The following is a 27916-nucleotide window of genomic DNA, read 5'->3' as shown; positions in this document are numbered from 1 at the left end:
TTTGGATGGACCCCCTCCCTGGTTTTTGTAATGAACATTTTGGCTCAGAGAACTTCCTGAGCCTGGTTTGTCTTAATAAGGGTGTGTTTGGTTGGAGAGCGAGTAGAGTGGCGCGGTTCGATCCCTAGTTTTAAGAATGGAATTGTTCTATTTTGATGTTTGGTTAAAAGGATGGAGCGGTTCCGTTTTTGTGTTTGGTTGGAGGCATGTGGATGCATAGGATAACAACATCCATTAGCCACCGTTTTGTATGGCCTGCTGTCAGTTAAATAATATCCTCACTTCTCTTCCCGGTACTTCTTCTCTCGCCGCAGGAAGAAACTTGAGCTCGATTGCTCGGCTGCCGCATCGATCCGAACTCAATGGAAAACAACCGAATTGAATCAACATTCTTCTAGCCACTGAATCAAAGCCGACCACCTACCGTCGCCAGCGAATTGAAGCCCACGGGCAAGTTTAGATCAATTGATTTATCTTCTTTCTTTTTCTCTTGCTCCATCCGCTCGTTTCCGCATGGCACCCCTGCCACAGGCTGCTGCCTGCTGCCGCCGCCCTTGCTCACCTCCTTGCAGCACTCGGCGGCCCTCCACGCATCCCTTGCCTGCCCCGCCCCTTGCCGGTCCTCCGCGCCATGCTCGCTTGCCCGGCCCTCACCGCCTCTGCTTGCCTCCACCCGGCGCTCACCACCTTTACGCGCCATGCCGTTCCGCAGCTTGCTGCAGCCATCGCACTCTTCGTCAACCATCAGGATCTGGCTCCGAGCATGACGAGGGAGTGGGGGTGCGGGTGATAAAGATGCGAGAAACGGAGAGGAGGGGAGGGACGCGACGCCGTTGACGGGAGATGAGTGCGTTCGGCCAAATTTTAGGGATGAATTGGTTCCGAATCTGAGAAAAATATTCCTCATCAGAGCCATTCTATTTTATTAGCTCTCGAACCAAACACTACGAATAATAGAGCGGCTCCGTCCCGAACAGACCCATCCCATGAACCAAACACATCCTAAAGCAGCGAGATGTGAGTTTAAAAAAAAAAAACTGGCTACAAACGCCAGCCCAACTCGTCTGCGCAACCTCTCGCGTTTCGCCCACCGAAGTAGCCCACTAGCGCAAAAATTTCGCACACAAACCATTAGTAGGAGAACCTCCCCTTCCTCTCAAAAAAAAAAAGGAGAACCTCCCCTACTCGCGCCCGCCGCTGCCCCACCCCTCGCCCTGGCCGCGGCGCCGGCCGGCCTCTGATCATGCTCACCGTGTCCCTCCTGGATGCGCACCTCTCCCGCTGCCGCTCCGCTGGACACCTCCTCCAAATCCACGCGCAGTTCCTCGCCTCGGGCCTCCTCGCGGACGCCTTCGCCGCCAGCCGCCTCCTCCTCTTCACCACCTCCGCCGCCGCCGGACGCCTCCTCCCGCGCCCGTTCGACCACTCCCTGCGCCTCCTCCGCCTCGTGCGCAGCCCCAACGCGTTCTCCTGCAACACCATCCTCAAAGCCGCCCTGCGACACGGCCTCCCCCACCTCTGCCTCCCGCTCTACGCGTCCATGCCCGCGCTTCCCGACGGCTACACGTACCCGCTCCTCGCCGCCGCCTGCGCCGCCAGGGGGGACGCGCGGGAAGGGCGGCAGCTCCACTCACACGCCGTCAGGCACGGGTTCGGTTACAATGTGTACCTCAGGAACGCGCTGATGCACATGTACTCTGCCTGCGGCTGCGTCGCGGACGCGCGCAGGGTGTTCGACGAGGGGCCCGTGTGGGACGCCGTTTCCTGGAACACGATCCTCGCCGCGTACGTGCGTGCTGGGGACGTCGAGCAGGCGATCGGGGTGTTTGCTAGGATGCCAGAGAGGAGCGCTGAGGCGGTGAGTTCAATGGTGGCACTTTTCGGGAGGAGTGGGATGGTGGATCAGGCGAAGAAGGTGTTTGACGTGGCAGAACATAGGGACGCTTTCACGTGGGCAGCTATGATTTCCTGCTTTGAGCGGAATGGCCAGTTTGTGGAAGCGTTGGGTGTGTTCTCAGAAATGCGGGCTGAGGGTTGGCATGTGGATGAGGCAGTGATGGTCAGTGTGATTGCTGCATGCACACGGTCAGAGGTAATTCGGAATGGAGAGGTGTGCCATGGACTGGTTTTCAGAGCTGGACTTGGTTTGCGGTTGAATGTCCAGAATGCACTTATCCACATGTACTCAAGTTGTCTGGATATTGCTGCAGCACGGAGATTGTTTGACAGCGGTGAGAGTTTGGACCACTTCTCCTGGAACTCGATGATTGCTGGCTATCTGAAGAATGCCCGTGTAGAGGATGCAAAGGCGTTATTCAGTGTGATGCCCGACAAAGACAATGTTTCTTGGAGTACAATGATATCTGGTTGTGTGCAAAATAACCAGTCATCCGAGGCGCTCGCAGTTTTTGACAACATGAAAGCCCATGGAATTAAACCTGATGGAGTTACACTAGTTAGTATCATCTCTGCATGTACTAATCTGTCTGTGTTGGAGCAAGGAAAGTCAGTGCATGAGTACATTAAGGAATACCAATATAACATCACTGTTGTACTTGGGACTAGCCTCATTGACATGTACATGAAATGTGGATGCTTGGATGCTGCACTAGACGTCTTCGACAAGGTAGAAGAAAAAGGAACACCTTGCTGGAATGCTGTCATCGTGGGGCTGGCCATGAATGGCCTTGTTACAAAATCCCTTGACATGTTTTCAGAGATGGAAGCCTCTGCAACTGCTGTCCCAAATGAGATAACTTTCACCGGAGTTCTGAGTGCTTGCCGACATGCTGGCCTAGTTGAGGAGGGCCGTCAATTCTTTAAGTTGATGCAAAACAAGTACCAGATTGTACCAAACATCAGACACTATGGATGTATGGTTGATCTCCTTGGACGAGCTGGATATGTCAGAGAAGCTGAGGATCTGATTCAGAGCATGCCCATGTCACCTGATGTCCCAGCATGGGGTGCATTGCTTGGTGCCTGTTGGAAGCATGGTGACAGTGAAGTTGGGGAAAGGGTTGGGAGGAAGCTTGTCGAGTTGGATCCTCATCATGACGGGTTCCAAACTATGTTATCTAACATATATGCTTCAGAGGGGATGTGGCAATGCGTAAAGGACCTAAGGGGCTCCATGAAGCAACATGTAGCAAAAGCTGCAGGCTATAGTGTGGTTGAATCGCCGCATTCTTCGTGAGGTTGTAACATTTGATGTCATTAGAACTAAGAATGCATAAAGTGTGGGTTTAACTTGAAGTATTACATAACCATTATCTGATCCTTACTTATCTGCTTAGACTGTGTTGTAGCTATTGCCTGTGTTCTCAGATCTTTTTTTTCGATGAACTGTGTTCTCAGATCTTGCCATCCAGTTCATGATTCCTCTATCTGTTTTTGCAGATACAGCTAAAATGATTTTCCTTACCACCATAATGGCAATATTTATCTGGCAATGAGCGAGGTGTAACACAGTTTATTCAGAGGTGTTTTTAACAGAAAAAATTGGTAAGTGCAAGCTAATTACTTTCTGTTCAGTCTGAGGTATGCACTTATTATGGGAAAAACAATATAATACCAAGTAATAAATCAATAAATGTTCAATTAGTTAGGGGATATAGTAAAAGGGATTCAGTATGTAGGTTGTGGTTGGCTCCTATGTAGTCAATTTCTCAAAACTGGAAATATTTTGATCTACATTTAACAAAATTACAAATTTCAGTTTGAATTTCTGATAACTTCACACTGACAGGTTGGACCATCATGCTGGTGTATTCAATATCTTTATCCAACCCATTGCATGCTAAATAAGTGAAGTTCTATGAAATTATAGTTTTTTGGTAGTTTGCATGAAAACATATGGAGTTTTGAGCATATAAATAACAATCAAATTTTAAAACAATTATCGAACTATTTGTTTAGAATATATATCCAACATATTAGACAACGGCAATAAAGAAAAAAATGAAGCCATCGAATCCCAAGCCCTGATGATTAAGAGGTCCCTGCTCTGAAATGGTGTGGGTAGTGATAGGCTTGGTGTGCCCACGTAAAAGCCCAGCCGTCATATGGAGATGAAACCCAGGTAGCTATTCCTCTGAACAAACCCAATAGCTTCAGTACCCGTAAGCAATTAATATAGTCATAGAATCACTTGGTTCAAAATATTACCTTGAAAAACTTGCATGATTGTCTATTTCAAAAAAAAAACTTACATGATAGTATTTGCAAACCAAAGTTAAGTGTCTAAAATGACTTCTATTTTGAACTGTTGATTAATATACTCCCCCATTCCAAAATATCGTTCACTTTAGCTTTCTCCTAGTCAAACTTCTCTAAATTTGACCATGTTTTCAAAAAAATACAATATCAACACATATTTCATGGTGGATTTAATGAAACCAATTTGATATTGTGAAAGTTGGTGGTTTTTCCTATAAACTTGGTCAAAGTTAGGGAAGTTTGACTTACGACAAAGGTAAAGTGAACTATAATTTGGAACAGAGGCGGTAGTTTGCTGGAGCAACTTACTATATGTGATTTCTTGCAAGACTTCTATTGACTTTGCAGCAATCTCATATATTTTCTGCTAGCTCTACCCTCACTCCTCTGAATAATTGATGTACAACTAGCTGATGACATGCTAAATTAACTATTTATGACCTGAAGGGATATAAATATATGATCAAGTGTTTTCTTTTATACTATGAGATGTGTTGATAAGATTTTGGACATTTTTTCATTTTCTTTTTGCTCATGGAAGTGAGAATATAGAATGGTTGTTGAAGTTGAGAAAACTGTTTTGTTGTTATATTAGTGAAGTGCCAGCTAATGAGCTAATTAAGGTCAATTCATTCTAAAGGGGAAAAAAAGAACCCAAGTCTCATTGACTGACAGAATCTGTACTGGGCTGATGACAATCACCATTTGAGCAAGAGAAAATGGCATAGCTATTAGGATGGATGTATCCAACAACTTGCTAGTTTTCAGCATTAAAATATGTGGTGCGTAAGTACATTAGCATAGAATTCTATACTCATTCTGCCAATCCACGAGGTGTGGACGGCTTACATGTTTGTTAAATAGATTAATTGAGCTCTTACTGGCTCATAATTGTTAGTTCATTAAGTATTGGGGCACACTGGTCAGTTCAGATATTCTGATGCCAGATGCTATCCTTGGTGTCAGCAAAATACCATTATCATGACATATCTCTTTGATATCGTGAGCAACCACATGTCTTTGATAGAAAATTATGAGCAACCATCCCTTATATGCATAAAAAATAAATGTCAAGTCTGATCAGATCATACAAATAGGAAATCCAATTATTTTGGCCTGATTGGTAGGCTGCCAAATGTCAAATCTGATCAGATCATATAAATGATTTAGTAATTTGGACTGATCAAAATAGCTCTGAGCCTAAGCAGCGTGACCACGCCAGTGAACTGCAGCCACCCACAAGGGCAGGGATATGAGTTTTTTTTTTTTTTTTTGCTATCTTCAAAAAGCTACCTCCTAATAATTTAAAAAGGAAACTGACCTTATCTCTAACTGGTATCAAATCCCAAACAAATCAAATATACCAATATATATAGTTGCTATCAAATCTCTCCAAACAGTTGACTAAAATGTTAAGATGGGGCCACGTGCTACACGTCTTGGGTACTATTTATGTGAATAGTCAGCTGCCAGGAACCTGCATGTGGGAAATCAGTTGATTAGCAAAGAGTATGGTACTGTTGAATCACATACTGAACTATCCCTACCTTCTATATATATACCCTACATTTCTTACAAAATGCCAGCTTGCATTCAATCATTTCACGACTCTTGCTTACATTCTTACATTTGTTCATCACCACTCTTGCTTACATCCTTACACACACAAAGATACAGTTAGCTAAAATGGGAGAGAGTAGAGGCAGCATTGCCTTCTTTACGAGCTATAGACCACCAGTGCCCCTGGACATATTCTGCTGTCCAGTTCCACCATCATCGAGGCAGAGTGAGCTCCATCTGACGGACGGCTTGTCCTACAACTATAACTGCCGAGCCATTCCACCGGCGGCTCTCAAGACAATCATCAAGCGCCTGAGACCGGCTCCTGAAACCATCATAGATGATGATGTTGATTCAGGCCAGATCACTGGTTTGGTATTTGTTTCTGAAAGAGAGCACAACTTGGAAACACTTCATGTAGCCCTTCGATTCATTGCCAATGGTGAAGTCAATGTCTTCAGCTTGGCAGACATCTATGGCGTGGAGTTGTTCAGTGGTGCCCGTTTGGAGGACAATGGTTGCTTTGCTGGTGGCTACGAGGTGGATGGATCCACAATTGATCATTACCTCGTTTATGTATCCACCAAGGAGCCAGTGCAAGAACGTCGCAGCCCGTGGAATATTGTTTACAAAACCAACCTTAGAACTGGCGAAACTGAGCGCCTCACTCCACTAGGTTAGGTTACTGAACTTTCTCTCATAGCCTTTGCTATTCAAGCCACTTCCTACTTGTGGTCAGATGCATGAATAAATCATATTTTCCTTTCTGCTTAACTGTTTGATCTTGTAACTCTATGTCAATAGGAACATTTGATCTAAGTCCCTCTGTGTCACCATCTGGGAAGAAGGTTGCAGTAGCTTCGTTCCAAGGCAAGAGATGGGATGGTGAGATCAAGGACTTGAAGACCAACATCTACGTGATGAGCTTGGAGAATCCATTTCTGGAGCGCGAGCTGGTGATAGAAAATGGTGGCTGGCCATCATGGGGCAGCGAAAACGTTATATTTTTTCACAGGAAGGTTGGGGACATTTGGGGAGTGTTTCGGTACAACCTGAGCACTGGCGAAACCATCTGGGTGACTCCAGAGGCATTTGATGCAGTGACTCCAGCAGCCATCGACGAGACCAAAGTAGCAGTTGCAACCATTCGCCAGAAGTCTGAGTTCACCGATGTCCGCACCGAAACCCAGTACCGGCACATTGAGATATTCGACATGGATGCACCGCAACAACCATTGCGAATAACTCAGAACACCAGGGCAAAGGCTGACCATTTCAATCCCTTCGTGATGGACGGTGGCAAATATATTGGTTATCATCGTTGCAAAAGCAACCTTCTCCAGGTACATAGATATGCCATTATGCACTGCCAATGCCAAGTCTTTTTGTCCCTTCACACACTTGTTTATTGCAATTGGGTTCGCTCAGAATACAAGTTCATAATCTGGAGCTATGTTCAATACTGTTTTCTTCAGCATGGAGATGATGTTCCAAGACATTTCCATAAGGTGCAGTCGCCACGTGAAGATGTTGGAGTGTTTAGGGTGTCTGGTGTGTTCCCAACATTTTCCAAAGACGGCTCTAAGCTTGCATTCGTCGATAACGAGTTCAAAGCCGTGTGGCTGGCAGATAGCAAAGGATTGCGTGTGGTCTTCGAGGTAAGGAGCTACTACCATTAGTATCTCTAACCCTGAAATGATCGAACTCTTGCAGGCGTTCTATGATTTACAACTAGGGGAGTATATGTTTCTCGACTATGACTTCTTCAGTTGTTTGGTCTGTTTTCCACAGACAAATGGCCCAGACAGCATCTATGGTTTACAACTAGGGGAGCATATGTTTCTCAACTATGACTTGTTTGGTCTGTTTTCCACAGACAAATGGCCCAGACAGCATCTTCTCACCAGTGTGGAACCAAAAGAAAGATATACTGTACGTATGTATGGGACCGTCCTTCAAAGCTAACGAAACGCTGGAAATCCATGCCATCCCTGATGTATCCAGCGCTGCACGTGCACGACGACAGCCACGACTGCTCACGAAGGGGAAATTCAACAATGCTTTCCCATTCACCAATCCTGATGGTAGAACATTGCCGCTCCTGCCGTTCTGATGCCTGTTTACTTTTCGTACCAATCATATCACCTGAATACTTGATTTAGCTGTTACGCTGTGATGATGAAACCATGATGTATGTAGGTACTAAGTTTGTTTTCCGATCAACAAGAGATGGGGGAGACAAGAACTACAAGAATCTGTACATTATGGAGGATGCTGAATTCGGGGAGGTCGGGGGTGGCCAGGTGACGCGGCTCACTGAAGGCAGTTGGATTGACACGCATTGTCAGTGGTCTCCAAATGGGAATTTGATCGTGTTCGCGTCGAACCGCGACAAGCCTGCTGACGCTCCAGAGCGTGACCACGGCCTGGACCCGGGGTACTTTGCTGTCTACCTGATGAACGTCACCGACCGCTCGGTGGTAAGGGTGATCAGGAGCGGGTACGACCTCTCCGGCCACGTGAACCACCCGGTGTTCAGCCCAGATGGGCGGAGCATCGCCGTGACATCGGATCTCGCTGCGGTGTCCGCAGATCCGATGTCGCTGCCCACCTTCCTTCACTCGGTGAGGCCCTACGGCGACATCTTCTCTGTCGACATCGACCCAGATGACATGGAGAAGAACAAGGACTTAGAGGGGTTCGTGCGTGTCACGCACAGTAGGTACGAGAACTCTACTCCTGCCTGGACCGTGTTCTCGACACATGACCCTCATGCACAGTGGAACCTCCTGGTCATGGAGGACGAGTACACCCCGGCATGCCCATATATTCACCCTGATGGAGGTGAAAGCTGGCACATGACTGGCCAGATTTGCATTCCGAAACGGCACTGCTGATCCTTGCAGTCGTGCTTCCGTCATCTACAAATTCTTCTTGTTCGGAGAGACCTTTCTTTGTTCCATCAAAATGTGTTTGAATGCACTGTTCGTTTTCGGCTGGCCGCTGGCTGTTGGTTTAAAAACTTGTAATAAGTATCCGCGTCATACATCTTTGGATGCACTGGCAAGGACTGCTTCATAGTCTCGCTGATTAAGTTTCCATTATCTAAAGAAAGATGTACAATTTCTTTATGAGTTGCTTTTGAACAATTGTTTTGTTTAATTAGTCGTCACATATTTTGCTGCTGGAGCATGGTTTACGCGCTTCATATCTATTCATCCCAACGGATAATGATATTGTAACGTAGTAGTTTTTCAAAAAAAAAAATATTGTAACGTAGTGATTTGTTATACATAGAATGTGCACATATCAGACAACTAAGCTTTCAGGGACATGGTATCAATATTCTTACTCATAAATATGCAGATTTCTAATCCTAAATTTATATTTTCATTTCTAATCCTACATAGTGCTTGTTGCTCTCTAATGGCCATAAAAGCATATCCAAGAGTGCCCAACAAATACTCACAAGCATTTTTGAGAGTTAAGGTCGAAAAACCATTCTCCAACGGATGCCTAATTCCATTATCAACTTTTGTGTGTGCCCAAAACCAGCTCCATACTAAGGCTTTGTTTGAATGGGCTAAAACTAAGGGACTAAAAACTAGTCCTAGTTTTGATAATGGACTAAATATAAATTAATTATGAGCATTGTTCTAACCACCAATTAGCTATTATATGTACAAATTAGCCCTTCTATTTGACATCCAAATTTGAGGACTAAAAATTAGCCTTAGGATCTGAACAGGGTCTAAGCTAGATCTCCACCTGTTCTCCGTGCTCCCAATCCCGTGGAGAGAGGAAAAAATTAGGAGTTTCACTGTTCATACGAGAGAAACGCGTTGGGCCCGCAAATGAATTATGTGGTAGAAATTAAATCTTCATGGGAACCAATTTTTAGGTGAATACTGGTTTAGAGGTATTTTTCCTTCCAATAGTTTTTAGCAAGATTTCAAAATTAACATTCTAAGAATATATTTTTTGACAATGTTGAAAGTGCTCCAAGAGTAGAAGTCCCATCTAGATCTGAAAATAAAAAAAAAGATGTTTGGGTTTGTTGTGCATAACAAAACCAGAAAACATTACCTTAATTGCTAAGCTTACATGTAATACATATCTTTGTTCCTCCCACAACCTCCTATGGTCCGGTGGCCTCGCCCTCTGGCGGTAAGGATCTAAATGGGAAACTAAAAAAAAGGAGTAGAGGCTAGAAGAAACACATTATATAGTTTAATTGTAGTTTAGCTATTCGGCTGGTCTGATAAGCTTTCAGCTGATTCAATAGTGTCATGTGAGGGAGAATAAGTTGGGATAAACTGAAAACGGAGAGCCTGAATTTGATCGGTTAATCTCTAGCATGCAGTGGAGTTTTACTAGTATAAATTTGCTTCATATATAAGAGTACTAATTCGTATGAAAAATCTTGAATCCGCGTTACACACAGATACTTTCCGCTTCTTTTCCAACGCAACTTTCTTGGCCCCAAGTCCCCAACCACCTGGACGGTAGCAAAGAGCAAAACGCCCACAGCGCACACAACCACACAAATCCATGGAGGCGTCGTTGACCGCCGCCGCCGTCTCGTTGCCGCCGCCGCGAATCCGCCTCCGAATCGCCAAACCGAGTCCACTCCCACCCCCTCGGCGGCTCCAATTTGGATCCTCCAAGATCCGGACCTCCGGCACGCGGCCATGCCTGGCTGCGGCTTCCGCATCCACGCCGCCGGCCCCGGGAGGCGGCCTGTACTCGGCGGCGACCTACGAGATGACGGGGGAAAACGTCGACCGCGTCCTGGACGACGTGCGCCCGTACCTCATCGCTGACGGCGGCAACGTCACCGTCGTGTCCGTCGAGGACGGCGTCATCTCCCTCAAGCTCGAAGGTAAAAGTAAATCTGTTGGTAATTCAATTGGTGGGATCGAAATCTTGTAACTGCAGTGATTTTCCTTGGTTGCGACATGTAGGAGCGTGCGGCAGCTGCCCCAGCTCGACGACGACGATGAATATGGGCATCGAGCGCGTGCTCAAGGAGAAGTTCGGCGACGCTTTCAAGGAAATCCGTCAGGTGTTCGACGGGGATCAACCACCGGCGGAGACGACGCCCGAGGTCGTTGAACGAACACGTCCACCACGGACATAGCACCGCGTAGTACTGGTACTATAAGCACTCATTGGCAAGCGATTCTTTGGTACTGCAGGCGGTGAACCGACACCTGGACATACTCCGGCCGGCGATCGCGAACTACGGCGGGAGCGTGGATGTGCTGGCCGTCGACGGCGAGGACTGCCTGGTGAAGTACGACGGGCCGGAGTCCATCGGGAGCGGCATCAAGGCTGCCATCAAAGAGAAATTCCCGGACATCACCAACGTGGTATTCACCCAGTAGAACACTCTCTAGATAAGCAGATATGCATCAAAAAGCCGACGGCAAATAAGAAGATGAAATTATCAGATATATACACGGGAGTAGTTTGCAAAATGTTGCTGTGCTTGTATTGAAATTTTGAAATGCAGCAGCGCTGTCAATGGACGGTTTTGTGCCTCATCCCTGCATTTTTCATCACCTGAATTCAGATGATTCAGAATTCCATACGATCTCAGCATATGTGCACTGGAATGTACTGTGTACTGACTTTCAATCCAAGCATATCTTGCAGTATGAGTCCCTTGAAGAGCCGGAGGTACAGTTGCAAACCGCAATTTTACCTTTCTTGCAACTCTACTTTGTAGTTTTGTACTCCAGCATTTTCGGGGATGGGCCGTTCCTGGAATATCCATTCGCTGTGCAGCTGACTTTGAGAAAACTGAAGCAATCTTTTTAAAAGAAAAAGAAAAGCCCAACTAATTTGGGCCGCATCTGATCGACGCAATGCGCCCCGGCCCACTTCAGAGAGCCCAATAGTGAGCTACCAAGGCGGTGGCGGTGGCGGCGGCGGCGGCGGCGGACCACAACTTGGTACAACAGCCGTGTGACGCCCTGGCGGCTGGCGCCTGGCACGCTAGTCATGGCCGTGCAGCCGTGCACCATGTTACCCCTACGGAATTAGTCATGGCACTGTAGCAGTAGTACGCTCCCATCCTTCCTACTAACCACCGGCCGGGTCCAATCTACCGCTAGAATCACCAAGCACAAGCAAGCAAAGCATCATCCCAGGGAATCGACACGTGTTCCCCTCCCCCGCCATTTCTTAATCCAGTCCGTCGACGGTGGAATGAAACCGACACGAGCGGCAAACTGATCGAACGCCGTGTAAATCCTCGTGCTCCGTTGGCCGGATAATAATAATAAAACGGCAACTCGCCCGGCGTTGGGCTTCGGCCGCCGCTCAGCTGCTCAGCAGCTCAGGTCTGGTCAACCAAGGCCCCAGCCTGCTCCGAGTTCTGAGCGACCGACGCTCGCCCGCCCGGTCCTCGGAGGCCGAGACGAGGCGGCGCCGAGGCGGACTCACTGTGGCCTCCGCCACTCCCCACAGTTCACTGCGTGTGGTGGTGCGGGCGGGCGGGCCGAGCAAGCGGCAGGCAGCGCACGTGAAGTTCCACGCGCCCGCGCCCGCGCCCGCGCCCGCGCCTGGGGATTCCGGCAAAAATATTTCGCGGGAACGGCGCTCGGATCCGCTCATTTACGGCGGCCTGCGCTCGTGGGCGAGGCCCCGCTCGCTCATTTACGGCGGTAAAACAACTTGATGACTCGCCCATCAAATCGATCGACCCCGAGAGAATATTTCGCGCGAAGCGCATGAGCGGACGTGACGCCGCGAGTTCTTAGCTGTTGTTAATTACGGCTGTGTTTAGATCTGTAAAATAGTGGTAAAAAGAGTCACATCGAATACTGTGATATACTGTACTATTTTTTGTTTATTTGTGTTAATTATTGTCCTACCATGACCTAACTAGGCTCAAAAGATTCGTCTCGTTGTGTACATCAAAACTATGCAATTAGTTTTTTTATTTATCTATATTTAATACTCCATGCATGAGGTAAAAGATTTGATGTGATAGGTGAATAATGAAGTTTGGTGGAGAGAGAAATTTTATAAGTGAACACAGCGTACAGTAGTTTTTGGTGCGGATGTGACCCGCGCGGCGGCGCTAGTTTTGGATGAGAGCTGATGAGCTTGAGTGGACGCGACGCGATTGCACGCCGCCGTAGCGGCGGCGGCGGAGGACGGGTTCGGAGGCGGCGGTGCGACGAGAAGGAAATGGCGCAACGGAACCGCCGAACCGGAGATCATATGCATGCTGGCGGCTGGTGAGAGAAGTGACCCCACCATGTAAGTAGTAGTCTGTAGCACGAAGCCACGAACAGGAAAATTAGGTACTTAGTATTTCAGAACGAACACAGGAAAGTTAATGTGAGCACCATATGTCGACACGCCTTCATTTTGTAAGTTTAATAATTTTCTTTTGAATATAGGGCCGATCGATATTCAAAGTTTCCTCTCCTGGACTCCTGGTTAGCAATTGCGCCACGATCTGGCATCGCCCAATTTTATTCTGTTATTTTTAACAGCCAACTGTTATTTATAATAGATTCAAACATGTCTTTGACCGCTCCAAGTGGAAACATTGAAATCCATCCATACATGCATGGCAGCCCCAACTATGAACAATAAATCCTCCAAGGCTTCAACCATTCCGCATTTTCTCTCCCACACCTCTTTCTCTCTCAACTGCTTGGCGCATGCTCACACGCTATAGGCTGCTAGTCACTAGCTAGAGCACTAGACCACAGCCTATAGCACATCGATCTCTTGGAAAGGATGAAGAGATCAAATCCCCAAAAGATTTCCTGACCCCAAATCTCCATCTGCTGCAGTTTCTGCATACACACACTGCCAGGTCTCCATGTCTGGCCCCCTGAGCCAGCTCTCCCTCCCCCGTCCCTCCCTGATCCCTCTCTCTCCTCCTAGTCTCCGCCTCCTGCCCCCCCTCGGCCTTTTTACTCACCACAGCACCTGTTCACTACCACACACACTACTCCCCTCACAAAGGTGACCAACATCTCAAGTTGGGAGAAGCTGGGCCTTTCTTCCTTGACGCCGCTGGCTACCTAGCTCGATCGGTGAGCGAGCAAGCCCTTGCAATCTCTCTTCCTCGTTCTGAGCTTAACAGGCTACTACTCTCCTGCGGTTTGTGTGTGCCCTGCTAATGTTTTGATGCCACTTTCCTGCAGTGTTTTCTTGCACGCTAGCCCAACGAAGCCATGATGGAGCTCGCGGTAAGCTCATCATCAAGAGATTCCCTTGTATATGCAGCCTCTTCTCTGCGTGTCTGATATCTTGCCCTTACAGTAAAACTCTTGCTGTCATCAGATGGAGAGGAGGAGCTCTGCGACAATCAAGCAGCCCCGTGAGCTTCAGATGTTCACATGGAATGACGAAACACATGCATCTTGGCCGCCAGGAGCATTGGTTCAGATGGTTCATGCTTAGCCCTGTCACGGTGTTATCCTAATTGAGCTTTTCATTCAGCCATCATTCTCATCATTCTTCACATTCTTGCCATCGCAACGTTTAGAGTCTTGCAAGATCGAGTCTTCTTGACCTTGCAAGACCTTTTCTTGACTTTGTAAGACCCAATGTTGTGATGGTTCTTCTCTTTGACTCGATCCTCTCTACCTCGCATCTTCCTCCTCATTCTTCAGTCCTTCCTCTATCTATCCCTCTTGAGCTGCGTTCCTAAGTTTAGTGGTAGTGGTAGCTAGATTTCAGTATACTATAATTTGATCTTCAGCGAGAAGTGAACGGTGTGGTGCTTCTCATAATACAGTCATGTGTACTGCTGTGTGAGGTGTGAACTCATCGTGTAAAACCATCCCTTCCAACATATATTTTGCTTTGATTGTAGAGTGTAGTAGATGAGACACAAAAGCATGTTCCTGTTGCACCATGATGCTCAGGCATGTGAAGTAGGCTCCTACTTGTAAGCTAGCTTCGTATGTATCCCATCAGTGGAATAAGTAGGGTGTGTGTGCTTGAAACATTTTGGATCCATGTGCTTTCTTACTATTGAGAACTGCTCATTTTGGTACCGCACGCAATGGAAAGACTAATAATGTGTTGTCAATTCATTTTGGCCCTGTTTAATTTCCACCCGAAAACACAAAAAAGCCGTAAATGCATTAAAGTGAAAAGAAATTTTGCTAATTTGAAGTACTGAATGAAGTCTATTTACAAAATTTTTTGCATGGTTGGGCTGTAAATCGCGAGACGAATCTAATGAGTCTACTTAATCTATGATTTGCAATAGTGATGCTACAGTAATCATTCGCTGATTATTGTTTAATCATGGATTAATTAGCATCATTAGATTCGTCTCGCGATTTACAACCCATCTATGCAAAAAGTTTTGTAAATAGATTTCATTTAGTACTTCAAATTGACAAGATTCCCACACAAAAAAAATTTGCGTTTACAAGTAAAACGAACTAAACAAACCCTTTGTTATATATTCTGCCCCCACTCTCGATTCTCCCACGCATTTCATCGTGGTATTTGATGCAAGGAATTCAAATTAAGGCTACAGGTACGAGTTGAGGCTAATTAAGTTCGCCGTATATTGTTTAATAGGCCTGGTGGGGACAGTTAAGATTTGAATAGCTAGAGCTCGTGGCAGGTGTATGCATCCATGATAAGAAAGAACTGAGGCACTATTTAGATCAGACCCTCCGGAGACATTAAAAAAACATCCCATCGAATATTTGACACATGTATACATGTATGTAGTACTAAATAAAGTCTATTTATAAAAAAATTTGCATGGATGGACTGTAAATCGCGAGACGAATCTAATGAGCCTACTTAATTCATGATTTGCAACAGTGATGCTACAGTAACTATCAGCTAATTATTAATTAATCATGGATTAATTAGCATCATTAGATTCGTCTCGCGATTTACAACCCATATGTGCAAAAAATTTTATAAATAGACTTCATTTACTACTTCAAATTAACAAGATTTAATCGAAAAAAAATTTGCGTTTCATCTAAACAAAGCCTCAATAGATAGCTCCAAGGGTAGTAGTACAATCCTGACCTAGCAAAACAGTTCCAGTTAAATCTGAAAGATAAAAGGGGAACACTTTCAGTTTGATTCTTGGATAGAAATCATTGCAACTGTCAATCGTAGCTCCCGGTCGATCTGTCAGAGTGAGTAAATAGAATGCTCTATATCACACTTGGTCCATCTTAAAATAAGATCAAATGTTAACTAAAGCATGATCATTTATATCCGGAGCATCCTTACACTGATCGTCTGATCAATGCCACCTTCTATGCTGATCAATTTATGTTCTATAAAGCTTGTACTGTTTATTTGTTCGAGCTAAGCTGGTAGGTCTGATAATTATCCTAGAAATGTGTGGAGAGAAATGAAGAGCGTATGTGAAATATTTTCTCTGAAACTAAGAGAATGGAGGTTACTTAAAATGTGTAGCTTAAGCAAGAATGAAGGATTGAAATAGCACTATAGGGCCAGCAACTACTGGGGGACAAACACCAACACTCGCTGGACATATCTTTAGGAAAAGAGAAGGGGCAAAAGGTTGTGACTAGGTTGCTCCACACAAGGCATAGAGAGTCAATTCATAAATCATTGACAGCACTGACCTCCATAGGAAATGGGAAAGCAGAGCAAAATGCCAAAAAAACATCTCTCTTTTTGCATCTATATGCATTCTTGAACTCGTAGTTATCAGCAAACAAAGTAATAAAATCCTACAGAAATACGTCCGTCTTTCACTTTGTAACAGCAGCCCGTACAGGTCCATTCAAGCCTGCTACCATAGTTGGCAGGCCATGTAGGCACGTACGTCTATTTGGCAGGCACTTACACACAATCCTCTGTGTACAGTAAATGAGCCATTCAAAGACATCAAGGGTGCGTTTAGTTCCCAAAAGAAAAAAATTTTGGATGTCTCGTCAACGTTTGACCAGATGTCGGGAGGGTTTTTCGGACACTAATTAAAAAACTAATTTCAGAACTCACTTGGAAACCGCGAGACAAATCTTTTAAGGCCTTTGACCGCGACATTAGCACATGTGGGTTACTGTAGCACTTATGGCTAATCATGCACTAATTAGGCTTAAAAGATTCGTCTCGTCGTGTACATCCAAACTGTGTAATTAATTTTGTTATTTAATTACATTTAGTGCTTCATATATGTGTTTAAAAGGGAGGTGAAAATTTTTGGGTGAAAATTTTTGGGAACTAAACGGGGCCCAAATGGAGCAACCTACCCTTCACTACTACACAGCACAATGCAAGCATCCTTGCATGAATCAATGGGTAGGAGCAGGTTTAGGAGGCGGCAGAATGCCCTAACACTAACCAGGCTTTATGGCCTGCATGGGCTGATCTACTAGAGCTGGTTGGTTCGGTTGGTGCTCTCCAGTCTCCACATGGGCGAGCAGCGACCTCGCGTTGCACGGCAAGAGATAGCCAAGGACAGTGGAGCTCAAAGGCTAGCTATACGGGAATATCATTGCCATAGACCTCGCTTTCCTTTGTGGAAACCACCAAGCGCTGTCCAGGCCAGAATTCAGGCAGCAATTTGGTAAAAAGGATGGAGAGGGGAACAAAAAGAAAGGAAAGGCGCTTCTTGTGCACACAACAAACGCGACAAGACAAAAGGGGCAGAGGGCTCCATTGATGCATAACTAGCGGCGCACCAGATCGAGTGTGGACACACATGCTATTGTCGAGGTATAAAAGAGGTTTTTCCTAGTCACCATGTGCAGAAACTAGGATAGAATGCTCCCCACGTTCCTCATCTTCATCATCGAAGTCACTAGTCTTTCAGTAAATGGTCGCTTCAGGAATTGTTAAGGCCCGTATTCAACATATGCATCAAATGTCCTTATACTTCCTCTGGAAGTGAATTTGGATAGGTCTGCAGAAACTTAAAATGGAGATATCCTTGGACCGTGAGGGCATTGCAGAACTCTACCGCAAGTATAGATAATTTCAAATAAACGAGAAAAAAAGAGAGAACAAAATTAAGGGGCATGACACGGTTTTAGAACATACGCTACTCTATCATGCAAGGATCAATCAGGGATCAAGGGGTTCTGCATCCGTTGTATACTTGTATTGCTAGGATGGATTGAAAGAGCAACAGTTCTAAGAATGAGAAACCGATGTGACACCCAGGAAACTTTTCTAATTTTTGTAGTTCCTATTGTACAATTTCACGAATTGCAACGCTTTTGAGAATTGAGATGGACATTTATGAGGGGCCCACCACCTCCATCTGTCCCCTCCTCCTGAGGAAGAGAAGAGAAAAGAAAAGAAAAGAAAAGAAAAGAAATATCCCTATATGCCCGGTCACAATTGGACAACTGCTTCACAGTTCACACAGGGGGTATAGTTTTGTCCTTAAATGCTCCCCCTCTCTATCTCTCTCTACAGGATGCAGAATTTTAAGATGCAGCAGCAATTGCATTGTGCCTCAGCATCGTCTCACGGCTGGCACGCTCATGCTTGCTTGCAAAGATTCGGCCAGTTATTTTATTTAAAAAAATCTCAGAAGTTAGTGGTGAGAGACAAAATGGATTCAATTCCAAGGCCGTGTTTAGTTCGTCGGCGTGTAAACGCAAAAAAAAATTTCGACAGAATCTTACCAATTTGAAGTACTAAATGAAGTATATTTACAAAACGTTTTGCACAGATGGATTGTAAATCGCGAGACGAATCTAATGATGCTAATTAATCCATGATTAATCAATAATTAGCGGATGTTTACTGTAGTATCAATGTTGCAAATCATAGATTAAATAGGTTCATTAGATTCGTCTCGTGATTTACAACCCATTTATGCAAAAAGTTTTGTAAATAGACTTTATTTAGTACTTCAAATTAGCAAGATTCCTTTATAAAATTTTGTGTTTTTGTGTTTAAAGGTGGTAACGGCCCAAATAGTGAAGCGAAACAGCCCCTGTGCTGCACAAGCAATAGTGGGCAGGAAGGAATCCATGCAATGTCCAGAAACAGTAGCGAGAACAGAAGCAGCAACAAGCAAAGAGAAATAGCATTACCTTTGCCCAACAGGGCGCCTCAGCTCAGAACAGCACAGGGCATTGATGAAGCATGCAAGACTGTGCTGCAGCAACCCGACTAGTCGAAATCTAGAGCCCGTTTAGTTGCTAAAAATTTTCACCCAAAAATTTTCACCTCACCTTTGAACACATGTATGAAGCACTAAATGTAATTAAATAATAAAACTAATTACACAGTTAGGATGTACACGACGAGACGAATCTTTCGAGTATAATTAGTGCATGATTAGCCATAAGTGCTACAGTAACCCCCTGTGCTAATGATGCGGTCAAAAGCCTCAAAAGATTCGTCTCGCGGTTTCCAAGTGAGTTCTGAAATTAGTTTTTTAATTAGTGTCCGAAAAACCCTTCCGACATTTGGTCAAAGTCTCGATTTGACATCCAATTTTTTTTGTTTTTGGAACTAAACGGGCTACTAATGCGCGCATGCATGCATTCGAGCGGCTCGAGTTAATGGCTCCATATCTCTTTGCATCTTCCTTGAAAAGAGAAACTTTTCTTGCCACATCGGTTATTCTAGAGGATGGGTAGGAGTGGTAGCCTTTCTCCTGTCAGTAGAAATCAATAAGGTGGGTACACAGTCTGAATTGCTTGGACTGGAGTACAAGAATCCCAAGAAATTCGAAATCTGTGTATGTCAATTCAAGACTGATCATGTACCTGACTGATAAGACTGTCATTTTCAAGCAGGCAATGCATCCAGAGTTTCTTTCCTTCAGTATAACTCTAGAAGAAAATATCTACTAGTTCTCTTTCGAAAAGGAAAAAGATTTACCTTGCACAGCCAGCCTCTGAACGAACAAAATAGCTGTTGCTACTTGTAATTCGTTGTTCCTATTAGAGTTTTCATTATGATCTGTAGCTCATTCAGTAACCTTGTGTGCATGAGTGCATCGGCAATTCTACAGCAATGGCAGCTTGCAGACAGCAAGAATTCTATTGTTTTTGTTCAGGGAGAACTCTGATGTCCATCAGATTTTCTTGAAAGCTCGTCAGATCTGGACCACCGTATTTACCTAAACTCTGCAGGACAGGGCAGTGACACATCATGAAATGACCATAAATGGGTACTAACTTATAATAATAAAAGTTGCACCACAAAAATTGCAGCTCCTAGAGCTGTTGTCATTCAATCAAAATAACCACTTGTCAAGCTAAATATCTCTCCTGGATCTCATTCGTGCTGCGTGGGAGACCTCGCAGTTCCAGGGGACGGCCTGCCTGTGCCTGCATCCTACCAGTGATGTTTACAAGACGCAAAGCGGCAGGGTAGAGAAGCAGAGCAGCATCTGTGCCGCCCACTGCATGTTGATTGTTGAAAGACGGGGCAGTGAAAACCCTATCACTAGTAGGCAAAAGGAACATGATTGTGTTCTGAACTTCTGATCAACAAACAGTAACAAAATACCTGCACAATAAGTAAAACTGTGCAACTGAAGCGCATTAAAAAGTGGCCAGGCAGACCCAGTGGTCACCATGATCAAGCCAGTTCTCACAGAAGTTAAATGCTCCATATATGTGCAACAGAGCAGAAATTCAAACCATTACGTTCAGACGAAAGTCACAACAGAAATTAGAATCAAGTACTGAAGAGATGAAATTTCACCTGTTCTTACAGGCGCCAGAGGGTGCATGCATGGACCAATCGGCAGTGTTAAAGAGGTGGTGCATCAGTGCAAAAATCAATTTGAAACCTTGACTGCCCAGCGATACATGAAGCACACATGAGCCGAGCATGAAGAGAAACCTGATATTGACAGTTTGTCAGTTTGGCTCACCAGTCATGATCACTGTTTGCTGCTAGACCTTGCTCAACGCAGTCGTCTGCAAAGCATGTCTTGCACCCTGTCACGTACCCAGGTTCAGTCGTCTGAACTGACCCTGAAATACGAAAGACCCGGCAAAGACCAAGAACTGTAAGAAATCTCTGTGTATTTCTCATGGTACATTTGTAACAGCTGGTAATATTTACATGCTGTCTGCTTACAAAAAAACAACCAATCAACTCGAGTTGACTGGCAGAATACATAAGATTGATTAAGTAAAATGTACACACAACAATGTATACTCTTGTATGAGTGGATCAACCACAAACTCGCCAAAATAACCGGCATAGGTGGTTCGTGGTCATCCTGCTGAAGTAACTACTAACTAGTGCCAACTTCTGTGACGAACAATTCAACAAAGTTGAAGGAGCAGTGCAGTTCTTGGGGTGAAAACCAGGCATGGAACTACACAAGGACCTGCGACTTGGCCGCACGACGTGAGCATTTGGTGCGAGCACTCTTGTTCAGACTGCAAGCACACCCTTCCAGCAGCTCGAAGTCTTCATCACATATTAGTATGGATGCCATCTCGGGACAGTCCAATAACATTTTGGAGCTAAGATAACCAGCAATGGTCCAAGTCTGATATAACCGTGATTGTTTCCCAATAAATCTTCCTGTCCTGGTGTCATAATACTCTGGCCACTTGTCATCTGAGAGCCTCTTTTCTGCCACTTCAACTGCCCTCCGTGCTAAGTCACGCCTACCCATCTTGATACAGGCTAGGGTGAACTGAACAGCGAAGAGAAATCAGTAAACATCAATCTAAGAAAAGGTAAGGAAGCATCGAAGATAGGAATGATAAGTTCCAAAACGTGGGGCATAGCTTAATTGTACCTGCCATAACAATGTAGGCCAAGATCCACCATTATGATACGACCAGGGTCTGCAAATAAAGGCAATGCAATACAACTTGGTTAATACCTCAGGACTATGCTTTTGGTGAAGGCTTCACATCACAGGGCCAAAAGTAGAAGTTTGCTACTGGCTTACTCCCTCCGTCCCAAAATACTAGTCATCCTAGGAATTCTAAGACAAATTTACAAGAATGTAAAATGACCATGTTTGCCCCTATATATTATCCATATTTGGCACTAATTGATTCTTGCATGCGCATGCACTTTCTAAATAGAGTAGGGTGACTTGTTTTTGGGGACAATTTTTGAATCCTAGGATGACTAGTATTTTGGGACGGAGGGAGTAAGAGAGAAAAGGATGTGTTACTTCACCACATTTTATGATCTCGCGAGACGCATGTCACGATATGCTGAATTTCCAAATCATTATTTATTGTGTATTGAATTTTTTATATCCCCATGAAACATCTGAAAATACAGAAGAAAACTGAAAGACAAGAAAAAGTTCAGTTGCTCACGTGTTTTTGGGATCACTACCAGTGATGATACGCCATTCCTCGTACTCTAGTGCAGGGTAGCATATTTTGAGAGGCATATTGGCCACTATGTCATCCCATTTGGCTTCAATGAGATTTAGAATACCCTCTGCTTGCCTTTGGGTAGCAAGAGATGAGACAATTGCCCAGAGATTCCCTAGAGAGAAAAACCTAAAATCCATGTGAGCTGGCTGCAGATTGCCAATAAGGTAACCACCTTTCACAGGAATCCAGTCTGCAAGCCAAGAAGGAATCTGCTCTGGGTAGATGTTGAACTTGTTGATAGCATCATGGGAGTACTCCTCAGTCTTGTAGCGATAAATCTCGTTTATCTTCTTCATATCAACCCAATAATACTCTCTGATGTGAAATGACAGAGCACTGAGCCTATTGTTAATAGCACGGATCAAGTTCTTTGATCCATCATTTACACCGATCATTTCTCGAGCACAGCGCAAAACAGAATAGAAAAGAGCCTGTGAAGTAGCCCCCGTAAGATGTCTGATGACAATTCTTTCATATATAGTACTGATTTTATCTACTATGAAACCCCATATACACAAACTTCAAAGAAATTTCAATGTTTTGTCTGAATAGGGGCTAGATAGCAAATTACAGTCAACAAAGTCAAATTTACTACCTAAAATTACGTAATTCAAACACCAATCAACAAAGTCAAACTGAATAGGGACTGGATATAAAAAACATCTAGGTCTGAACAACATCAGCATGCAAAAATTACTTTAACATACAGTAGCTCAAACATGAATTGACGAACAATGAACTGACTAGAGAGCATGGATTTGTCCTCACAGCCGAGGGCCGAGGCTGACCACAACATTATACAAAAGCTACCTAATATATCTGATAATGTTAAGAACAAGCGTTAACCAGCTTGCCTGGATCTCAAGAGGATGCCCGTGGATTCCCATCCGCCGATCAATCATACATGATCCATCAGTTACTAGCAATGTCGGAAACATGTCAAATCCATCAGACAAGCACAAATTCAGTATTAGCCTGATGCCTGTTTGCACATCAACCCTTTCTTGTAGAGCATAGTCTCCAGTAATTTTGCCATATGCCCTCAACAGGATTATCCACCAAAGACCTTAGAAACAGAGAGCTTGATGTTTAAAAAAAGGTGAATAAAAACACAAATCTTCAGGACTATAATGTGACTCCATAGAAATACTCACCAGAGTCAACTGGCGCTACACGTCCAATGGCTGACTCTCCAAAATCAGGGTCAAGAACCTCCTCAAATGCTTCACTATTTCCATCTAAAGGCACAGATCTAACTTTGAAACTAGCAGGCATCAACCCCTGACCAGGGCTATAGCAATCCACGGTCTTCTCCCAACTCTGGTCAATAAAAGAAAAGCAAACCATTACATTTCCTTCCAAACACTAACAGACTTAAGAGTGAGTTAAAACATCCAATAGCTAGTAGTATGATGTTAAGAAGTCATGAAACATGTTAAAATGCAGCGTCTCGAGCAACCCAAATAACTAACCAGAGCACCGCAATGCTGGAGGATCAGTGAAGATAGGATTTTGGTGTGGGTTAAGTTAAATATTCCAGCAGAAAAAAAACAAATTGCACCCTCCGTTTTCAAAACGTGCATGACAAAGCATACAGATTTTGGATAAAATTTGACCAAAATATCACTCAATAATATCTGAAGCACACATAAAAGCACAAAAATTATCTAGACGGCCCAGTCAGCAGGTATGCATTGGGAATCATAAAGTACCAAGTATTTTTGTGAAATGAAATTAGGTCAAAAGCAATAATTATTTTGAACCTGAGGATGCACAAATTAAATGGGGGCAAATTACATATTGTACAACAAAGAGCACCATGAAATAATAGAAAGCCACCCAGTTGGACCAGTCATCTAGTACACAATAAGACAATCTACTAGTTATGTAGACACCACAAGATAATACTCAACAATTTGATGACATCACCCCCTCCCAAAAAAAAAAACCGTGACACCATTTCACCCTGTATAGAAGTGAGGCGGGATGCAGGTAATGCAAATACTCAAAGTACTCAATAGGTTGATGGGTACATAGCATCAGAGGCTAGACAGGTTGCTCTATTGGTGTGTTGGTGCTCAATTTAAAAGGGATCAAGGTATCAGAATTGGAGTGATGAGTAATGAGTAATGAGTTATCAGACTGCTGAGTCGATCAAGCAAAGGAGTGCATATATCTTGGTATTGCTTATATATTGTATTACTTACAGGGTTTTTCATCCCATGAACACTTTTTGGGAGGATGAGGGACCAAAATGATGAAAGACTACTTCATTTGATGAGAAAACATTTATCGTATATGTCTCGTAAAGAACATATCAGTTGTCACATCTCTCTATCATCATTCATCAATAATCTTAGTAAAAACCAACTATATCGGGGAGATTCCCTTCTTTCTCTAATATCTGTCCTTGATCACTTTAACTATTCTTTCTGGTACCCATGCTAATTCTAGACAATCAACAGGCATCAATATTCAAAAGCTAAAATGCTGACATATTATCATGTTTGTTTTGCAATGTAATATTCTTATGATCAGATCATGGAGGAAATAGCTTAGCTAACTGAATGAACCAGAAATCTCAAAGGTGACAAGACTCAACGCTAAACTGATAATATAATCTTCCTGTGCACTACCACTTACGGTAGGTCCATCATGCCAACTAACTTAATAATGCTTCTCCTTCTCTGGATGATAGTATGTGGACTACTTTGAAAACTTCTTATTTCTTCAGTTAGCACTGTAATGTTTCCAATGCATTGCATATGAAAAACAAAAGTGAAGTTCATAACTAATGCCAAAGGACCCAAGGGGGCCTAATATAGCAATAATATATGAAGATATCACTAAAAATGTGCCATATAAATTAGTTCAACTGTTCACACAAACTCCACACCTGGACATGATGGGAAGAATAGTGATACATGGCAATGTTAATAACTCAATGAAAAAATAAATGAAAAACATTTATAGAAAACTAAAATAGTTAGCTCAAATCGAGGCAACTGTTGAACTAAGTTCAGAGGGAAATAATGATATTAAAGCAACAGTAACAATAAGATCATATAATGGATGGAGGCATATGTTATAAATGGAGAGGATTGCCATAGCAAGTGCCCTACTTCAGCTTGGTAAAAACATGTATATTACACATACATTAGTAACAAATGCCAAAAGTATAGGATATTTAAATCCCTCGTAACCGTAAGGATCTAAATTCTAAAGTGAACACTGAACAATTGTGTGCAGCAATCCTACCAACAGAGTTCTGAGGTCTTAGCAAAATACAATATAACCAAAGTGCAGGCGCGCTGTATTTTCTGTAATCTAGACTCAAACATTTGAAATCTCTTGGCAGCCACTGTAAAGGCCACCATGATGGATCCATGCCCCCTTTCAACTGAAACAGTGTTTCAGCATTCTGCAATATTGTGGGACTAGATATTGGTGGGAATTACAGCACAGAAAACTTCTTACCTACCTAACCACTAACCACACAAAGTCAATATACTCCAGTGTATTCAACTATTCAATTTTAACGTAGAGGGTCTGAATCCAAGAGACTGTACGACTATAATGAATCATTGTTCTTCTCTAGAGACTAAAAGTTTCAGATTAATTTGGTTATTTCTACAAATAATACTGGACAATTGGACACCAATAACTTCACCAAAACCTACATTTTGATTGAACATGCACAGCAGACCACTACACCAGGAATGAAGTATCGTGCATTACTCTAGGTCTCCAGCAAATCATTCCGGGGTTTCGCTGGACTCACCTGGAGCTGCAAGGTGTGGAGCAGGAAATTCTTCACAATTTCGCTCTCCCCTTTGAGGAGGAAGGCGATTGCCGACGGTACGAAGTCCCTGATGAACACCTGGTCGTAATTGAGCATCTGACTGGTGGACGGGTCGTTCGCGGCCAGCGTCCCCACGGCGCTGCCGCAGTAGTTGACGACCGCGCGGCCGAGCAGCCACCACGCCTCCTTCTCCTCCGGCGACTCCTCCCTGCTCTTCACCGCCTCCACCCCCGCCTTGAGTCCCTCGAGCTCCACCTCCTGGCACGCCAGCGTCGCCTGCTCGTGCGCCGCCTCGGACGCGACCGCCTCCTCAGGCGGTGGCGGGCTGCTGGGCGGCTCATCCTCGATCGGGGGCGACTCCAGCTGCGGCGCCGAGGGCGACAGTGTGGCGGCGCGGAAGGGGTCGAAGGGCGGCGGCTTGTAGTGCTCCCCAGACGAGGACGTGCCGGCGTCCACCGTCGTGGAGAGGAGCCGGCGCGCGGCCGCGGCGAGCGGGGACGCCGCGGAGGAGGAGAAGCGGCGGCGCGAGAGCGAGAGGCACAGCAGCGCGTGGCGCTGCGCGCCGCGGCGGAGGTGGGAGATGGCGGCGGCCGCCATTGGAGCCGGCGTCGGCGCCCGCCCGGTGTGGATTGCGGGGGGAGGAAGGTTTCCGCTGCGATTGGGTTCGGGATCGGAGAATTTTGGGACGGGAAGGAAATTGAGGTTCGCGTCGATTCGATCGCAGGCGCGCAGCGGTAGTAATTAGCAGCAGTTGGGAGAGGATTAAACTCGTTAACGACAGACTGGGTAGTTTTTGGTTTGGGAAAGTGCAAAAAATAGGCTTCTGTAGCATCGTACGGCGCAGAACGCGCCACGTTCGTGGCGGTAAATTAACACGAGCTTTGGATAAGTGGGCCCAGGCGGGGGATGTGGCGGTGGCGCCCGTCTGGGAAGGAGAAGGGAATTCGCGCTGGAATTGCCGAGCAAAAAAGTCCTTGGCTTGCTTGCATGGCGGGGTGCTCTGACACTACTGGCAGTTATTCGTGTGAGCTTCTCGTTTTTGTAAGAACATGTGATATTATGATTCCTTTTTCTCTGCGGGCTTTCACATATTCTGAATGCTCATGCGGAATTGCGGATGTAATGCGGAATACGTTTGTTATTTGGCAGCTCAGGCACGGCTGCGAAAAATTTTTGCAGCCCACCTGTATAGCAAATATTCCTCCAGTTATTTTTTAAAAATTTTAACCAACAATATTATTTGTTAAATTAGTCAAATAAAATAAAATGAGTACCACTACATCTATCATAAAAATAACTTTAGATTTGCCTCGTAGATTATCTTTTTGCATAAATATTTACAGAAAAGATGAACGGTCCAACGAATAAAAAAATCAATAGTATCATCTATCACGGAGTTTTGCTTGCACCTGGTGGGCTTATGCTAGGATTTTTCTGTTCATGTGCTGCTGCTGGTACTGCAGCACTCACTGGCTCGCTGCCCATTCCTTGGCCGCCGTCGGCCTTCAAACTTCAAAGCACGCGACAAAGTAACAAATTGATTCATTATTAGGGGTATTAATTCATTCAGTAGTAGCATGCGCATGGGCCCGAATCCGAGATAACTAAGCCCTTCGGTACGCCTTTTGTACCAGGCCCACCCATAGAAACTCTCGAGTTTGAAACACAAGGCCGCTGCTGGGCCGTATTAGGCTCCGCGCATCTGTAAAACCTTCTCTATTGTATTTGTAAGCTAGTACGGGAGTCTTTCACGCCCCCTAAAAAACATAATAGATATATTTCTGATTTCAGGCATCTTCCTATAAGAATTCATGGGACAGGATTATTACAGTATGCATATTCCAAGAAGCATATAGCTAAGACATTAGAAAACACTAACATGCACTAGAAAAAAACAAACAAAAGAAAATGAAGAAAATCAAAATATTCAGTTTGCCGCGCACAGTTCGGATCCAACTCGGGTGAAAGCAGAACCGGGGTACGATCGAATCGAACAAAGGTGAAGAGAAACTCC

General features: G+C 44.6%; 3 protein-coding genes and 1 long non-coding RNA gene across 10 annotated transcripts; 3 read left to right on the top strand and 1 right to left on the bottom strand.

The window, feature by feature from the left end:
* The first annotated feature begins 1142 nt into the window (after positions 1-1142).
* On the top strand, positions 1143-8912 carry LOC120652577 (pentatricopeptide repeat-containing protein At1g05750, chloroplastic-like). Of its 7 annotated transcripts, XM_039930441.1 has the most exons (7): positions 3183-3197; positions 3400-3504; positions 5890-6454; positions 6583-7121; positions 7254-7436; positions 7655-7862; positions 7978-8912. In XM_039930441.1, the coding sequence occupies exons 3-7, from the start codon at positions 5905-5907 to the stop codon at positions 8673-8675; spliced, it is 2178 nt and encodes a 725-aa protein (XP_039786375.1). In that variant the 5' UTR covers positions 3183-3197; positions 3400-3504; positions 5890-5904; the 3' UTR covers positions 8676-8912. The 7 variants fall into 7 exon arrangements, 4 of the variants coding, with proteins under 4 accessions (XP_039786377.1, XP_039786375.1, XP_039786374.1 ...); XM_039930440.1 differs by lacking the exon at positions 3183-3197 and having other exon boundaries at positions 3398-3504; positions 3749-6454; XM_039930442.1 differs by lacking the exon at positions 3183-3197 and having other exon boundaries at positions 5896-6454.
* A 1293-nt stretch (positions 8913-10205) lies between these two features.
* LOC120652576 (nifU-like protein 1, chloroplastic) lies at positions 10206-11438 on the top strand. Its single transcript, XM_039930439.1, has 3 exons — positions 10206-10660; positions 10743-10885; positions 10977-11438. The coding sequence occupies exons 1-3, from the start codon at positions 10330-10332 to the stop codon at positions 11163-11165; spliced, it is 663 nt and encodes a 220-aa protein (XP_039786373.1). The 5' UTR covers positions 10206-10329; the 3' UTR covers positions 11166-11438.
* Positions 11439-13590: 2152 nt separating this feature from the next.
* On the top strand, positions 13591-14819 carry LOC120652575. Its single transcript, XR_005666609.1, has 3 exons — positions 13591-13841; positions 13953-13997; positions 14092-14819. It is a non-coding gene; the product is annotated as an uncharacterized LOC120652575 (long non-coding RNA).
* A 5932-nt stretch (positions 14820-20751) lies between these two features.
* LOC120652574 (neutral/alkaline invertase 1, mitochondrial) lies at positions 20752-26689 on the bottom strand. Its single transcript, XM_039930438.1, has 6 exons — positions 25882-26689; positions 23255-23420; positions 22955-23166; positions 22038-22531; positions 21500-21548; positions 20752-21394 (listed from the first exon to the last, which is right to left on the bottom strand). Exons 1-6 carry the CDS (start codon positions 26497-26499, stop codon positions 21068-21070), a joined length of 1866 nt encoding a protein of 621 aa, XP_039786372.1. The 5' UTR covers positions 26500-26689; the 3' UTR covers positions 20752-21067.
* Between the last annotated feature and the right edge of the window lie 1227 nt (positions 26690-27916).

The sequence above is a fragment of the Panicum virgatum genome, chromosome 9K (assembly GCF_016808335.1).
Source record: "Panicum virgatum strain AP13 chromosome 9K, P.virgatum_v5, whole genome shotgun sequence".
NCBI lineage: Eukaryota > Viridiplantae > Streptophyta > Magnoliopsida > Poales > Poaceae > Panicum > Panicum virgatum.
This window is presented reverse-complemented; position numbering and strand designations above follow the sequence as displayed.

Coding starts and splice junctions, on each gene's coding strand:
- LOC120652577 (XM_039930441.1), top strand. CDS start 5,905: ATGGGAGAGAGTAGAGGCAGCATTGCCTTCTTTACGAGCTATAGACCA. Junction 6,455..6,582: donor TGAGCGCCTCACTCCACTAG/GTTAGGTTACTG, acceptor CTATGTCAATAG/GAACATTTGATCTAAGTCCC. Junction 7,437..7,654: donor GATTGCGTGTGGTCTTCGAG/GTAAGGAGCTAC, acceptor TGTTTTCCACAG/ACAAATGGCCCAGACAGCAT.
- LOC120652576 (XM_039930439.1), top strand. CDS start 10,330: ATGGAGGCGTCGTTGACCGCCGCCGCCGTCTCGTTGCCGCCGCCGCGA. Junction 10,661..10,742: donor CATCTCCCTCAAGCTCGAAG/GTAAAAGTAAAT, acceptor TGCGACATGTAG/GAGCGTGCGGCAGCTGCCCC. Junction 10,886..10,976: donor CGGCGGAGACGACGCCCGAG/GTCGTTGAACGA, acceptor TTGGTACTGCAG/GCGGTGAACCGACACCTGGA.
- LOC120652574 (XM_039930438.1), bottom strand. CDS start 26,499: ATGGCGGCCGCCGCCATCTCCCACCTCCGCCGCGGCGCGCAGCGCCAC. Junction 23,421..25,881: donor TCCACACCTTGCAGCTCCAG/GTGAGTCCAGCG, acceptor TTTATTGACCAG/AGTTGGGAGAAGACCGTGGA. Junction 21,549..22,037: donor GGTAGTGATCCCAAAAACAC/GTGAGCAACTGA, acceptor CTTTATTTGCAG/ACCCTGGTCGTATCATAATG.